This window comes from Hemicordylus capensis, chromosome 2 (genome assembly GCF_027244095.1).
Source record: "Hemicordylus capensis ecotype Gifberg chromosome 2, rHemCap1.1.pri, whole genome shotgun sequence".
In the NCBI taxonomy this organism is placed as follows: domain Eukaryota; kingdom Metazoa; phylum Chordata; class Lepidosauria; order Squamata; family Cordylidae; genus Hemicordylus; species Hemicordylus capensis.
Window position 1 is genome coordinate 240,487,518 of NC_069658.1, and position 15,463 is coordinate 240,502,980.

General features: G+C 45.4%; 1 protein-coding gene across 1 annotated transcript in view; it reads left to right on the forward strand.

The window, feature by feature from the left end:
• The window catches only part of LOC128343898 (zinc finger protein 721-like), a 61,504-nt gene that overhangs the window by 4,692 nt on the left and 41,349 nt on the right, over positions 1-15,463 (forward strand). Inside the window, 5 exon segments of the mRNA XM_053293331.1 lie at positions 836-962; positions 1,274-1,356; positions 2,199-2,325; positions 9,358-10,894; positions 14,857-14,912. Of these exon segments, the coding sequence (XP_053149306.1) occupies positions 836-962; positions 1,274-1,356; positions 2,199-2,325; positions 9,358-10,894; positions 14,857-14,912 (1,930 nt within the window).

Here is a 15,463-nt window from a genome sequence, read left to right on the forward strand (position 1 = left end):
AACAGTGCTGTCAGATTCCCAGTTCACAGGATTTTATTCCCATTTATGTAAGCATCTAAATGCCATGCAATGTGCCTCTAGGCAACAAACAATGTATGCACAGACAAGGCAAATGCACAGGTATGTGTTGTAATGGTTTTCTTGGTAAAATACAGGAGTGGTTTACCATTGCCTTCTCCCATGCAGTATGAAATGATGCCTTTGTCGTTGTCACTGAAGTGATCGTCTGCCTCCAGCACCTTCCTATATCGCTGCTGCCCAATATAGTTGCCTGCTTGCTTTAGCTGGGCAGCTGGGATGACCTTTGTGCTTTGGGTGACCCTACTGGGAGTATAACTCCCGGCGTACTTCACTCATCCCTCCCAGGAACAACCCCCCGCTGTGATGAGGCAGCATAGCAGGACTTGGGGCAGGGGGTGTTATGTGGAACACACACATTATGTGTAAACCCTTGAGAGGTCCATAATGCTGGGGAAAGTTGAAGGAAAAAGAAGAGGACAACCAACAGCAAAGTGAATGGACTTGATTACAACAGCAATGAAAGTACCACTGCATTTAAAACAAACAAACAAAAAACCTATGTGCAAGGATATCCTAACAGTTGCTGCTAGTTTCCCAACTTTCCCCAGAAATCATCAAAGGCGGGGATCTCCCAGCCCACCAGAACTTTGTCTGTGCTGTTGTTGTTTTTTTCTAATCTGAAAGGATGTATTTATTAGTTGGTTGTAAATCACCCAAGGCTATTAGATTAGGCAGTATAAAAAGGTGACCAATAAACAACAACAACAAAATCAATTTCCCCTTTCTTGGCCTGGTATCCCTGCTTCTGTTTCAGGAGCAGGTGCAGTTAGCAGAAGTAGCTGCTGATTTCGCTGAGAGAGAGGAGACTCCATCGGGCACCAGACAGAAACCGCTGTTCAGGTGGATTGTGCAGGAGAGTGATCAACATGCTACCTGCCTGGGTAAGGATCAATGGGGAGTATATTTCCACTTGGTCTCCTTTTCCGAAGCATGCCTGAGATCCTTGCCCTGCTTTTATGTACCTCTTAATCTCTTGGGGAGGAGACTGGTTTCCAGCTGCTTTCAGAATTTAAAAATATCAGTCTCCATATTGGTTGTGGGCACAGTTTTCTGTGCTTGTCTGCTGGTATTACACCTTCAGCAGTCACTGTAAAGTGTGTCCAAAGACGACGTGGAGACAGAAGATCTTCTTAAATATAAAAACGTTTGCAAAGAATCAAACAACTTCCTGCCAACTTTGTCTCCCTCCCAGGTGGTGGAATGACATTGGTGATGGATGGCAGTTCCTCTCTTCCTTGTGCTGGAGTGGAACCGGCTTCTGTACGACATGATCAGGTAGGGGAAGGATCATGGAGGAGAGGGACGGGGGCAAAGGTAGTGTCCCCTGCTAACAGAGCAAAGAGGCACCTTTTAAAAGTGGCCATTCTCTTTATTGAGCAGGGGGAGAGTAACTGGTCCTATCCATCCCCAGCACAGCATCCCTCCAGTGGCTGTTGTTGGTGTCTATCTTACATTTCTTTTTTTTATATTGTGAGCTCTTTGGGGACAGGGAGCCATTTTTTAAAAAAAATTATATTAATGTAAACTGCTTTGGGAACTTTTGTTGAATAGTGGTATATAAATATTTTCCCTGTCGTACTTCTAACCCTTTGGACAGTTCCCTGGACCAGAAAGAACCCTTAGGGCTGTTCTCTACAGAGTGATCCTGTGAAGCCTGGAGCCGGGTAGGATGGGTGCGGCCAACCCACATTCTGACCCCAACATTTTATCAAGGGTGGGTAAAAAGCCATCCTACCCAGCTCCCAACTTCTACATGCTCTCTCCTCCTCCTACCTTGATTGGCAAACACGTTACCACCAATCAGGAGCATGCACAGTTCTCCTACCCTGGCTGGGCTGTCCTCCAACCCTGTGTAAGAATAGTCCTCCTGTCACTCCACTTCCTCAAATGAAACCTGCCCACTAGGATGGCTGTGAATGCCACTCCTGAAGGTTTGTCTTCCAGGAGAGTCCCTATCTACCTTACAGGCAGAAAGCTTCCTTCCACTGAACTTCCAATGAACTGGTCCATTGGTCCATCTAGTCTCTTTTCACATTAACTACTTTTCTGGAATGTGCTTATAAGCACAAGAACCATTATGTTATTTGTAAGGAGGAAACATTTTCTTCCTCTTTCAGGGTCCAGTGTTCTTTGAAGAGGTGGCTGTGTATTTTTCTCAGGAGGAATGGGATCTGTTGGATCGAGACCAAAGAGCCTTGCACAGGGAAGTCATGGAGGAGACCTATAGGACTTTGGCCTCTCTAGGTAAGTCATCCTCCTTCCCTTGGTTTATAGAACCTGTTTTAAACATGGACAGCAAAAATTAATCTGAATCCAAACCAGAGCAATTGTAGGATCTCAGAGAGCTGGCGGAAGGGCAGAGCCTTGTCCAATAATCAAGTAGCTAATAGAGAAGAGGGAAGGAACAAAGTGCATGTTCTTAGGGCGGGGGGGGGGGAGTTCTTCAGGGTTGCTGGATAATACAAGCCACAGCCCACTTCAGTACTAACCTGGGGAAAAGAATAGAACTCAAGAAAAACACTTCAGCTTTAACCCACTTTATCAAGGTAAACAAAGAAATGATGGTAAATTAAAAACTAAACTTCTCCTATAAAATGGGTCCCCCATCACATTATATCATTAATTTAGATCAGAGTCCTGTTTGTTGCTCGGGTGGCTTGAAAAGCTGAAGAACCCACAACATTGGTCTGCACTGCAGGCTTCCAGATCCACTTCTCCTCACAGCTGTTCTGCCCCATGAAGTGCAGGTTCTCTCCTCTTCTGTCTTCAGCCTCTCTCATCCTTGCTTCATCCGCTTGTCAAGAGTCTCTGTTTTGCTGTCTCTTTCCCTTACCCCACTTCACATTTCCTCTCTCTCCTCTCCTCTTCCCAACCATCTTTAAAAGCCATGGGTCTGGGAAATTAAAGGGAACTAACAAGGCAAGTTTAACAGTTTATGGGCAAAAGGAAGAAGTAAATGAAAATTTTAAAAGGGGCCACAGAAATGCAGCCCAAACAAACAAAAAACCAGGGGCGTAACTACTATTAGGCAAGGGGAGGCGGCTGCCTGGGGGCCCCCACGCCTTGAGGGGCCCCCCCGAGGCAAGTCACATGACTGTATATTGTGAAGTGTGTGTGTATCAGCGAGGGGCCCATTTTAAAATTTTGTCTCTGGGCCCACTCCAGCCTTGTTACGCCCTGCAAAAAACAACAGTTAAACAATCACAGTTTCCCTCCCATCTCCGGTGGTGCCTATCCAGCAGCTCCCAACCAGCTCCCGCAAAGCTTCAGTCAGGCCTGACACTTCCAGTCTCGGTCTCTGGTGTTCAGAATTCATCACAGAAGCGTCCTCCTCAGAGAAGTCTGCAGCTGCTGGAGAGGCCCGTCTGCCGTTGCCGCCGGCTCATCGGGTGGCCACAATATTATAACTGAACTAGTATGTTTAAGCCCGTTATAATAACGGGCGCTAGCTTTTACCCTCCCTTTATTTATTTTTCCTTTTTTTGGTTTAATCTTTCTGTCTGTTTCTTTATCTCTCTGTCTCTTACTCTCTTTACTGTTTTCCTGTCCCCCCCCCTTGTTTTTTGTTTTTTGCTATTTCTTCTCCCTTGCGTTGTTCTAACATATTCATGAATTTTTTAATATATTTTTTTGGTTTAAGTAATTTTCTGTATTTCTCCCCCCTCTGCCCTCATAGTATTTATTTATACACCACTGTGAGTGGAAAGGAACTCTCTCTGCTTGTGAGGGCTACCCTGTCGGCTGGTGTGCTGTCTCCCCTCAGGGAGTTGTGACTGCAGCCTGATATCATGGTTCTCGTTAGTAAATTTTGACAATGTGGTGACAGTCATCATCAACGTGCTGTGCTCTGTTAAGCTTGCTAAACAAAAGATCAAAGTTTGCTCCACTGTGAGTGGAGAAGCACTTTCTCTGGTTCTGGGGGCTTCCCTGCCGGTTGGTGTGCTGACTCCCTTCAGGGAGTTTAGACTCCTGGCAGTATTTGGTTGTAAATCACTAATAGAAAGCCACTCCTGGATGTTATGAGCTAATTTTGGCAATGAAGTGCCAGAAATAAGCGTCCTGTTTTGCTCTCGGAATAATCTCCTCCCAGCTGCCGAGACCTCTCCTCCCCGGGAGCACGTCCTAAAATCGCTTGCATGACCAACGTAGAGAAGGAGAGAGGAACTCTCATGCAGAGCTCCTCACTCCTTAAAGCCTCTTCCTGCACTGCTCCTTTGGCCGAAAAGGACGCAATAGGCGTCCTTTTCGGCCAAAGCAGCAGTGTAGGAAGAGGCTTTAAGGAGGGAGCTGCTCTGCACGCGAGCTCCTCTCTCCTTCTCTACGGTGGTCATGCAAGCGATTTTAGGACGTGCTCCCGGGGAGGAGAGTTGTGTTGGTAAGCAGGTTTTGGCAGCTGGGAGGGCGGGCGGGCGGTTGGCGGCGATAGCCGCGTGGGCATTCGGGGGCAATTTCAAGGGCGGTTTTGGTCCTTAAACGTGGGGGTTTAAAGCTTGGAGAGGGGGGCGGATGGTTGGTGGCGACAGCCGCGGGGGCATTTTAGGCCTTTTAGTCGTCCTTCGCAATATTTAAAAGAAGATGGCCGTCCGTGTCTGGGCGGCCTTGTCTTTTTGGGCCGTTCTGAGCATGCGCTCCGCGCATGCTCAGAACTGCCAAAAAAGACACGGGTGCACGGGATCACGCTCAAGGCTTTTATTATATAGGATAGCTTCTTAGAAATATTCAACTCCCATAATCCCCAGGCCCAGTGGCCTTTGGCTGGGGATTATGGGAGTTGAAGTCCAATAACATCTGGGGAATCCAACGTTGAGGATCCCTGGTCTACACTGACAGGCAGCGGTTTTCCACAGTCTGTGACAAGGGTCTCCCTCTTTTCCAGCCCTGCTTGGAGATGCCAGGGATTCAACCAGAGGCGGCCGTGGGGGTGCCGCCAGGGGCAGGGGGGGCAACAAGAGGTACCTTTTAAAAGACATTACCTTTCATACTGCTGGCAATTGCGAGGAGCAGCGGCGTCCCACTCAGCATCTGGCACAGCCGCTGCCCTGCCCGGGCACTCATCTGGCCTCTGCGCATGTGCAGCGGTCATTTGCGTGGTCAGCCACACTGTGCTGACCACCGGGTGGCTGCCAGGTGCCAGCGGTATGAAAGGTCATGTCTTTTAAAGGTACCCCTTGCCACCCCACTGGCAGCGCCCTCACCGGCTGCCTCTGGATTCAACCCGGGACCTTCTGCGTGCAAAGCAGATACTCTAGCACCAAGCTACAGCCCCTCTCAAACATAACGGAGTGTTAGCTTAATTTCAACAAGGTTCAAGGGTTTCCACTTTGTATCAAGGAAGAAACTGCTCGACCGTGCTGATTTACCAATGCTGCATGTATGCAATACTAATGAGACTTTAAAGCAAACCAACCAACCAACCCAAAAGGTAGGAAATGCAGTTAGCCAGTTCCTAAACAATCAGGCCAAGCTATCTTAAACCTGCTAGGGGGCAATCGTTGATTTAAATAAACTTTTAGGCACCGTGCTAATAATAATACATAGCTGTATCTCAGGGCTTTGCTAAGTAGAGCTCTCAGTACCTTCTGTTTTCTCTTTTTGGACCTGATCCTATACATGTTTATTTAGAAGTTCTGAGTTCAATAGGCTTACTCTCAAGTAAGTGTACATAGGATTGTAGCCGTGCCCTCCCTCCCCCCACCCCCGCTTTCTTTTTTAGTGGATGTTGTGCGTTTAGAATGATAGATTTAAGAAACGGGTTTTCCGTGTTTAAAATAATTTAGAATGGACAGAAAAAGCATTTATGAGATCACCCGTCATTTTGTGTCTTTGTGTGTGTGTGTCCCTATCAACTTCAGAATGCCTGCACCAATATGAACCAAATTGGGTACCGTAGTAATGATAGAAAGGGATACCTCAATGGTGTCGTTTGTGATGATGTCATTCACCCTAATTCAAGATGGTGGGCATATAAACATTTGAAGTGCAAGTGGGCTAACTTGTGAACCGCCTAACCTATTTGAACCAAATTTGCTACAGCTGTAGGGACACATAGGGACAGCTCAAGGGCATAGTTTGTAATGATGTTATCCACCCCGATTTAAGAGAATGGACGCATGAACATTTGAGGCACAAGTGGAATAGCCTGTGAACTGCCTAACTGATTTGGATCAAGTTTAGTAGGGATAGGGAAAGGAAAGTAGGCAGATTAGTTCTTACCAGGACCTCTTGTTTCTAATATAGATATTTAGAGCAATGGTTCTAGTCTAGGATAAACATACTTGCCCTAGAGCAACAAGGTGTGCAACAAAGTGTGCAACCTACAGCACCTCATATGTTTTGCTGAGAATAAGCAAATAAGACGCAGTTCCAGTAATCCCTGAATTTTCTTGTACTAACCCAAACTTATTTGTTGTAACTCTTAGTTTTTAGGGTTGTTTTTTTTTTAAAAAAAAAACTTTTAATTTGAAATTTTAAAATCTGTAATTCTGATTGTGGTTTTAACTTGGATTTTTAACTTGTTCATCTTAATTTTGGTTAATTTTATTAGTCTGATTTTACGTTTAATAAATATTAATAAATGTGCTTTGTTAGTCTGGATGTCAGCCACTGTGCTTGTTTTCAGGATTAGTTTAAAGCTGCAAAAAAGAGCAGGCATGTAGCTAGGGGAGAGTGGGCTTGTGTTCACCCTTCTTCCTGGTGCTCCCTTGTGCGCGTCATCATAGGAACCTGCCCTATACTGAGTCAGACCATAGGTCCACCTATTGTCTACACAGACTGGCAGCAGCTTCTCCCAGGTTGCAGGCAGGAGTCTCTCTCAGGCCTATCTTGGGGATGTCAGGGAGGGAACTTGGAACCTTCTGCATGCAAGCGTGCAGGTGCTCTTCCCAGAGCGGCTCCATCCCCTGAGAAACATCTGACAGTGCTCACACATGTAGCACCATCCATGCCCCCAGTATGTGACATCACATGTAGAGGGCGTGGCCAGCACTCAGGAGCTGGCAGTTCGTGTTCTTTGAACGCTTACACCCAATTATAGCTCCGCCCCTGGAAAACAGCATATAAGACTGTCACTACCCAGTCTCAACCATTCCTGGGATTTTAAGCTTCATCTCTGCCACCAAGTAGACTTTTATATTTTCTCTGGCTGTGTCTACCAAAACAGCCTTCCAATCCTCGGCTGCATTCAAAGTTGGGTAGTATGGAAAGGCTTCTAAGCGCGAGGTGGGGAAAACAGACAGAAGCTACAGATTTTTAAGATCAAAATGAGAAATTTTGACTTTAAAACGCATCCAGTCTAACCTGCATCTAATACTGTGCCTTAACCCAGAGTCCTTGCGAGGAGTTTTCTTACAAGCACCTCTAATCAGCTTCTGTGCAAGCCTTGCTTTTCCCCACAGGCCTTGCTCTTTCTCGCCGATACTGGTGGGTTCAGTTATTTGAGAGTGATTCAGTTCTCAAGAGAGTTTTCAGCTTAATTCTCCCAGTGATTTCTTAGCTCCGTTTTCATCCGGTCTTCTTAACTCAGCTCTTCTCTCTTAGCTTTTCATGACACTCTCAACGGCCCAAATCTATCTCTTTTTATACATGTAACTACACCCACCTGGGGTGGGGGAAGCTCTCAGAACTAACAAAAACAAGACACACACCCCGCCCAATTTCTTAATAGTTTAACAGAAAGTTTGAACTGTTGACCTTAGAACACAAAGCTATTAAAACACACAGTGGGGAACACGCAGCCATTTTAGAACACCAGCAACTTAATTCATAATGTAAAACAAGCAACAAAATGGAGGATTAACCTTCATCCTTCACAAAGGCAGTCACTTGATCAAAGACATCTTAGCCAATTAACCAACTGATGAATCCGATCAATACATTTGTGTGTAGATAAACATGATCAATCTGAAGAAGGGGATACTTTTAGCACAATATTGCACTGGATTCTTCCCTGGTTTTAATCTGCTGGACCACGCTGGTTGTCCCATAACTGTTCGCAAGAGCTGTGCTTAATTTGTAAAATGAGAATGGTGTGTGCGTGGTGGGTGTGTTTGTCAGCTACACCTGGATGCCATTCTCTAATCCACGGGTTCTCAAACCTCGGCGGCCAGATGTTGCTGGACTACACTGGCCTTCACATTGTGGTTGAGGATGATGGGAATTGTAGTCCAACAGCATCTGGGGACCCAAGGCTAGTAACCTGTGCTCTAAACCCAGATATGTGGGGAATGGTTGTGGTTCCTCTGTGATGAGGGGAAAGCCGCATGACACAAGCTTCAAGGTTCTCTTTTCTTTATCATTACATCAAATGCTCTGGAACTGTGTCTTGGCATCAGGGTGGATTTGATTTAAATCAAACTGATTTAAATCACAATTTAAATCACTAGCAGGGTGGATAAAAATAAAAAAAATCCGATTTAAATCAAAAAAATCCAATTTTTTAAATTTAAATCGGATTTTTGATTTAAATCGGATTTTTTTAATTTAAATCGGATTTTTTAAAATTTTTATCCACCCTGCTAGTGATTTAAATCGTGATTTAAATCAGTTTGATTTAAATCAAATCCACCCTGCTTGGCATTAAGAAGCGCTTCCAGGGTTTCATAAATTGAGCCTCCTGACTCATCATGGTAAATCTGAACCCAGGATGTCTGAAAATATAATTTTGGATTTGCAGAAGGGTAGGGAACCAGTTGCAAATTAGCCCTGATAAATTGAGCAAGAAAAATCTGCCAATTAGGTTGGGTAGATATGCCAGTTTATTGGTTAAAAGGGCTAGGACAGTACCCCCGATGTTACCAAACACAAGTGTCTAATACAGGCCTGCTCAACTCTCGACAAGTCATGCTTGCTACTACAAGACCAACTCTCCTCTCCTAGATGGACCTATGGTCTGACTCAGTATATGGCAGTTTCGGGGGGGGGGGGGGAGTCTGGGAAAGATGGCGTCGTGTCTAGTAGTTCTGGCGGCTTCCTAAACAGTTTAGAAAATTAAAAGCCTGAGAAAATAGCTGTGTCAACTGTCTTTTTAAAAGCAATCAGAGATGGAGAAGCTCTTGCTTTGACAAAGAGTGCATTCCAAAGCCCTGGGGCCACCACAGGAAGGCCTGGTCAACAAAGCCAGTCTATTGAGCTCAGTCAACAGAGACTATTGAATACGTGGCTGCTGCTACTCCCCCCTTTAAATCTTGTTTATTACTTAACTGGGGTTGTTAATTGATTTGATGCTGTGTTTTGTATCTGAAGCTCTTACAAATTTTTTCTCTTCATTATTTATTGCAGGTGATGGGTGGAAAACAGAGAATGTGAGAGAACCGTGCAGAGTGGTGTTGGAAAAAGCTAGATGCAAACTGGAAGGAGAGCCAAAATGGGGAACAGAAGCAAAAGAGAAGAACCAGTCTTCTGCTCCTCAGCATGATGACTACCAAGAAATCAGAGGCCAAATAGACAAAGGAAAGGAAAGGAGTGAATGCCCTGTGTGTGGGAAAAGCTTCAGTTGCAAATCAAGCCTTAAAGCTCATAGGAAAGTCCACACAGGGGAAAAGCCATATCAGTGTTTGGAGTGTGGAAAGAGCTTCAGTGTGAGAGCAAATCTTACTCAGCATCAAAGAATTCACACAGGGGAGAAACCATATACATGCATGGAGTGTGGAAAGAGCTTCAGTGTGAGTTCCAAACTTACTCAACATCAGATAATTCACACAGGGGAAAGACCATATACATGCTTGGAGTGTGGAAAGAGTTTCAACCAGTTCACAGCCCTCACTTCACATCAAAGAATTCACACAGGGGAGAAACCATATAAATGCTTGGAGTGTGGAAAGAGCTTCAGTTGGAGTGCAAACCTAACTCAACATCAAAGAATTCACACCAGGGAGAAACCATATAAATGCTTGGAATGTGGAAAGAGCTTTAGTGTGAGCACAGCCCTCATTTCACATCAAACAACTCACACTGGGGAGGAGCCGTATACATGCATGGAGTGTGGGAAGAGCTTCAGTGAATGCTCAGCTTTAACTCAACATCAAAGAATTCACACAGGGGAGAAGCCATATAAATGCTTAGAGTGTGGGAAGAGCTTCAATCGGAGTGCAAACTGTACTTCTCATCAAAGAATCCATACAGGGGAAAAGCCATATAAATGCTTGGAGTGTGGAAAGAGCTTCATTAGGTGCACAAATCTCATTTCACATCAAAGAACTCATACAGGGGAGAAACCATATAAATGCTTGGAATGTGGAAAGAGTTTCAGTTGGAGTGGAGACCTTACTGCACATCAAAGAATTCATAGAGGGGAAAAACCATATAAATGCTTGGAGTGCGGAAAGAGTTTCAGGTGGAGTGCAAACCTGACTCAACATCAAAGAATTCACACAGGAGAGAAACCATATCAGTGCTTGGAGTGTGGAAAGAGCTTCAGTCGGAGTGCAAACCTTACTCAACATGAAAGAATTCACAGAGGAGAGAAACCATTTAAATGTTTAGAGTGTGGAAAGAGCTTCAGTCGGAGTGCAAACCTGAGTTCTCATCAAAGAACGCATACAGGGGAAAAACCATATACATGCTTGGAATGTGGAAAGAGCTTTAGCCAAGACTCAACTCTTATTTCACATAAAAGATTCCACACTGGTGAGAAACCATATCAGTGCTTGAAATGTGGAAAGAACTTCAGAGTGAGCACAAGCCTCACTTCACATCAAAGAACGCACATAGGGGAGAAGCCGCATAAATGCTTGGAGTGTGGAAAGAACTTCAGTCGGCGCTTACACCTCACTAAACATCAACGAATCCACACAGGGGAGAAACCATAGGAAATTTGGCAAGTGGAACGAGCTTCATTTGTCACATGGAACCACAGTTAAATCTTATTTGCCACACGACATTGCGGAACCTTGGATGTGCTCACTGCCCTCTCCTTCACTTGCACAAGCCTCAGAAGAATTCTACTTCTGCTTGAGGTAAAAAACAAACCAAGGTCAGTCATAACATCTGAACCAATTGATCCTTTTTTATTCTAACCAACTTGCATTAAATAAACTGAGATCTGAAAACCACTTCAAACCTAGGATTCAGATCTTCGTTTATTTAAAGGAAGTTGGTTAGAATAAGCAAAAATCTGTCTGTCTGGACATCACAGCCAGTCTTGGTTTGTTTTTTTACAGCAGTCAGAATTAGAAATCTTGAGACTCACAGGGGGTGGGGACTCTTGAAGCTTAGAAACATTAGATGGAACCTAGATTGAACCATGGCTCCACATGAGTTTAAACCAATCTAATGAGTTACGGCCAACTTCCTTTGGCAATAGCCGAGTGTCTCCAGTTGGCCCAGATGCCCTAGCTGCATTGGAGATCCCAGGGGATTTCCAAAGTCACAAATGCAGTAGAAGCATTAGTCAGACATGCTCTACCTATGATCAGGTAGTTTTTGTTTGAATGGCTGCACCTGCATTCATTTCTAAAGGGAACCGGGGTACAGGTCCCTTAAATGCATGGTACAGTGGAAATGCACTGTGTTCAACGTAACATGTGAATAACTGTACCTGTGCACAGATCTGTACCTGTGTGCATGAATTGTACGAGAGTTGAATATAATGTGTGAATAGGGCTACGGTCTCATATGCATTGTCCTCATAATGCCTATATCTGGTCGGAATCAAGTCCTACATTGGATGAGCCAGGATAACTGGGCTCCAGAGCTTCAGTTAACACTTGCCTGTTTTCTCATGGATGTCTGTTCTCAACATGATTAAGCATTTGCCTTCCATTTTCCTGAGACCACAGTATCTTCAGTACAAAACTATATGGAAGCTGTACCAGATCCCTGATAGATTTCATTGCCCAAGTGCTGCAAAATGGGACCCCTTTTGGAGGTGGCTGGGACTGGTGGCACTCTTGTCTGGTTGTGTCGCCATTCTGGTGGGCAGTAATTCAACACCCAAACCTCACCTTGGATTCTACCCAGCAGGTGGCCATACTGCAGCTAACTCTTGAATATATGCCTCCTGGATGAGGTGGAGCCCCAGGGTGCGAGACTGTGGATTGAAAGCGCTTCAAGCATGGCAAAACGATGCACTGCTCAACCTACCTGCAGGCAATAGCTTTTCTTTTTGTAATCTGTAACCTTCTGGTTTTCGAGACCAGGGCTGCTCAACTTTGGCCCTCCTGCAGATGTTGGCCTACAGCTCCCAAAATCCCTGACTGTGGACCACTGTGGCTGGGGATTATGGGAGCTGTAGTCAAAAAAACAGCTGGAGGGCTGAAGTTGAGCAGCCCTGGTCTAGGCTCTTTGAGCTCGGGATGTGCACGAACTGTGGTTTGAGCACAGTTCGGCAGCTTTAAGAAAGAGAAGAGCAGGTCCTTATCTGCTCTCCGCTGCCCCCTGCTTCTTCCCGCTGGGGTGGCACGCGTCCCAAGAATCCCAGTGTGATGTCAGCATGCATATGGCGTCCACACATGTGCAGATGCCATTTGTGTGGTCCCCATCACTGAGGGGAGGGGCTGGGGTGAGTGAAAGAAATGGCAGGCTGGCAGCTTCTGTGTGAGAGAGAGACAAAAAGGAGAGGCTGGTTGTGAGAAGCCCCTTATAGAGCCCGGGAGCACACTCTGGCAACCAGATGTGGACTCGAAGGAGTGCATGTGTTGCTTGCCTTACCTGATGCACAACTTGTATATTTGTGAATAATTGAAATAACTACGGTTGCTCCTATTGCTACTGTTTGTATATCACTTTCCGGCAGAAGTTCTCAAAGGGCTTTCCATAGAAAAATAAAGTAAATAAACAAGGTGATTCCCTGTCCCCAAAGGGCTCATACTCTAAAGAGAAACATAAGGTAGAAACCAGCATCAGCCACTTGAGGCAGGCAGCCCGGCCGGCCCAGGGACAGGGCGGGTGGAGGCTGGAAGCTTCCAGAAAAAGAAAGTTGTGGGATCAACAGGAATTATATGGTGAAAGAAGATATTCCTTTGTTGAAGGATTTGCTGAGCTCTCTTTGGCATTCAGGGATCTTTGCAATGGAAACACACCAGAACAGATAACCCTGAGATTTTCCAGGAGTGCAGAGTTATACCATTACAATCCCAGAAAATCAGAATATTACATGGAACCAAGAAGACAAGGATTGAAGAATAGAACAATATTGGACCTCTGAAAAGTATAAGCATGCATATGTATTCAGTACTTGGTTTGGGTCCCTTTTGCAGCAATTACTGCCTCATTGCGGTGTGGCATGGATGCTATCAGCCTGTGGCACTGATGAGGTATTATGGAAGACCAGGATGCTTCATTAGCGGCCTTCAGCTCTTCTGCATTGTTTGGTCTCATGTCTCTCATCCTTCTCTTGGCAATGCCCCATAGATTCTCTATGGGGTCAGGTCAGGCGAGTTTGCTGGCCAATCAAGCACAGTACACTGTATACTTTTCAGAGGTCCGATATTGTTCTATTCTTCAATCCTTGTCTTCTTGGTTCCATGTAATATTCTAATTTTCTGAGATTGTGGATTTGGGGTTTTCATGAGCTGTACGCCATGATCATCACAATTATAACAAATTAAGGCTTGACTTATCTCGCTTTGCATGTAATGCGTCTGTCTCATATATCAGTTTCACCTTTTAATTTGCATTACTGAAATTAATGGACTTTTGCACAATATTCTAATTTTCCGAGTTTCACCTGTATGAGGAACTGCATGGAGATGGCCGTTGTGTGACTGCCTCTGTGCAGCACTAGGGGGCACTGTAGTTTCATCGGCATTTAACCTATTAAAAAGCAAATTTTGCTTGTGTGGTTCATTTGGGTATACTGCTCTCTGCTAAATAAACTATGTTGGCAACTGTATTAGATAAGGGAAAAGAGGGGGGAACCCCTATGTTGCAATTACTTTGGCCCAGTAGATTTCCAAAAGGGGAACTCTTGTCCACAAGCAAGTGGAGGTTTTCTCAGGGGAAGGAATCCTGAAAGAGCAAGGGGAAACCACAAGACCCGATGCTGGAGGCACAGCTATGGCTGCTACGCCAGCTGCAACCCCGCTTGGAGAAGTCTGACCTGGTCTAGGGAAGCTGTTCCCTCTCAGCTCCAGCGACATCATAATTCTTCCTTATCTCACTGGGTTTTTGGATGGATAACAAGATGAGACAAGTAAAGCGCTTAGCACACTCAAAAAGCACTATACAAATGTGAAGTCTTGTTTATTATTATCCAGGACGGCACTATGCTGATATTTGATCCACCATCCACAAGCTATTTGAAAGATGAATCCCTTTCTGGCAGTGCAGTACGGCATATGTTCTTGATTCACCACCTTCTGCCCTCTCCCTCCTCCCCTGCTGTTTTCATATTGATTTGATCCTTTCATATTCATTACCATCAGCCAAGCCTCAAGAGTCTCTCATGAGAGGGGAATCTCTGGGTTTCTGGGGCTTAAAAGGAAAGAGGTGCATTGGAGGCACAGCTTGCAGTGTGGGCGGTAGTAGGTGGCCGTCAAAGCCAGCTGCCAAAGGGGGCTGGCCTTAAGTGTGGGTCTGAGAGCTGGGGCAGAGTATATTCTTTTATGGCTGTTTCAGAAGCCGAAGCTATTGCTTATATAGCTTCTGTTGACTGAGTCGTGGGTGAGATTAGTCTACAATGTGTCTAGGTTTGTCTGGAGATGGGGAGACGGGGTGTGTCCATTGATTATGGGAGAGCTATTCTGGTGGGGGGGGGAATAGAAGGAGGTCAGCAGACCATTACAGGGGAAGGGAAATCAGAAATCTAATAGCTGTTTCCCCTCCCACCTGTCCTGCCAGCTCTTTGACCTCAGGGAGCAGTGTCAACTACCTACAGAGCCTCAAATTGCTCTTTGGTAATGCCAGGTCAGTCTAGAATAAAGCAAATATCATCCATGATTTGATTCTGGATCAGAGACTTGTCTGGGAAAGACTGATGGCCCAATCTGGTCCCAGCTCCAGGGTACTCACTTGAGGAGCAGGTGAGAGGAGATATGGGTGGGGAGGTGGAGTGGCTGTGGTCTATAAGGATAGCATCTTCCTTACCAGGATCCCTGTTGAAGTATCTAACCATATTGAATGTGTGTGCTTAGGTTTGGGGACCAAGGATAGACTGGGACTTTTGTTGGTGTACCAATCACCCTGCAGCCCAACAAAGTCTCTGTCAAATTTGGTCTCAGGCTTGGCATTGGAGTCTCCCAGGCTTGTGGTAGTGGGGTACTTCAATGTTCACTTAGAGACCAATTTGTCTAGGGCAGCTCAGGAGTTCATAGCAGCCATGACAACTATGGACCTATCCCAAGCGGTCTCAGACCAATGCATGTCGCTGGACACATGCTTGATATGGTCTACTCTTTTACACTGACCAGGGTGCTGTTCCATGGTTGGGGACTCCTGTGATTTCCCC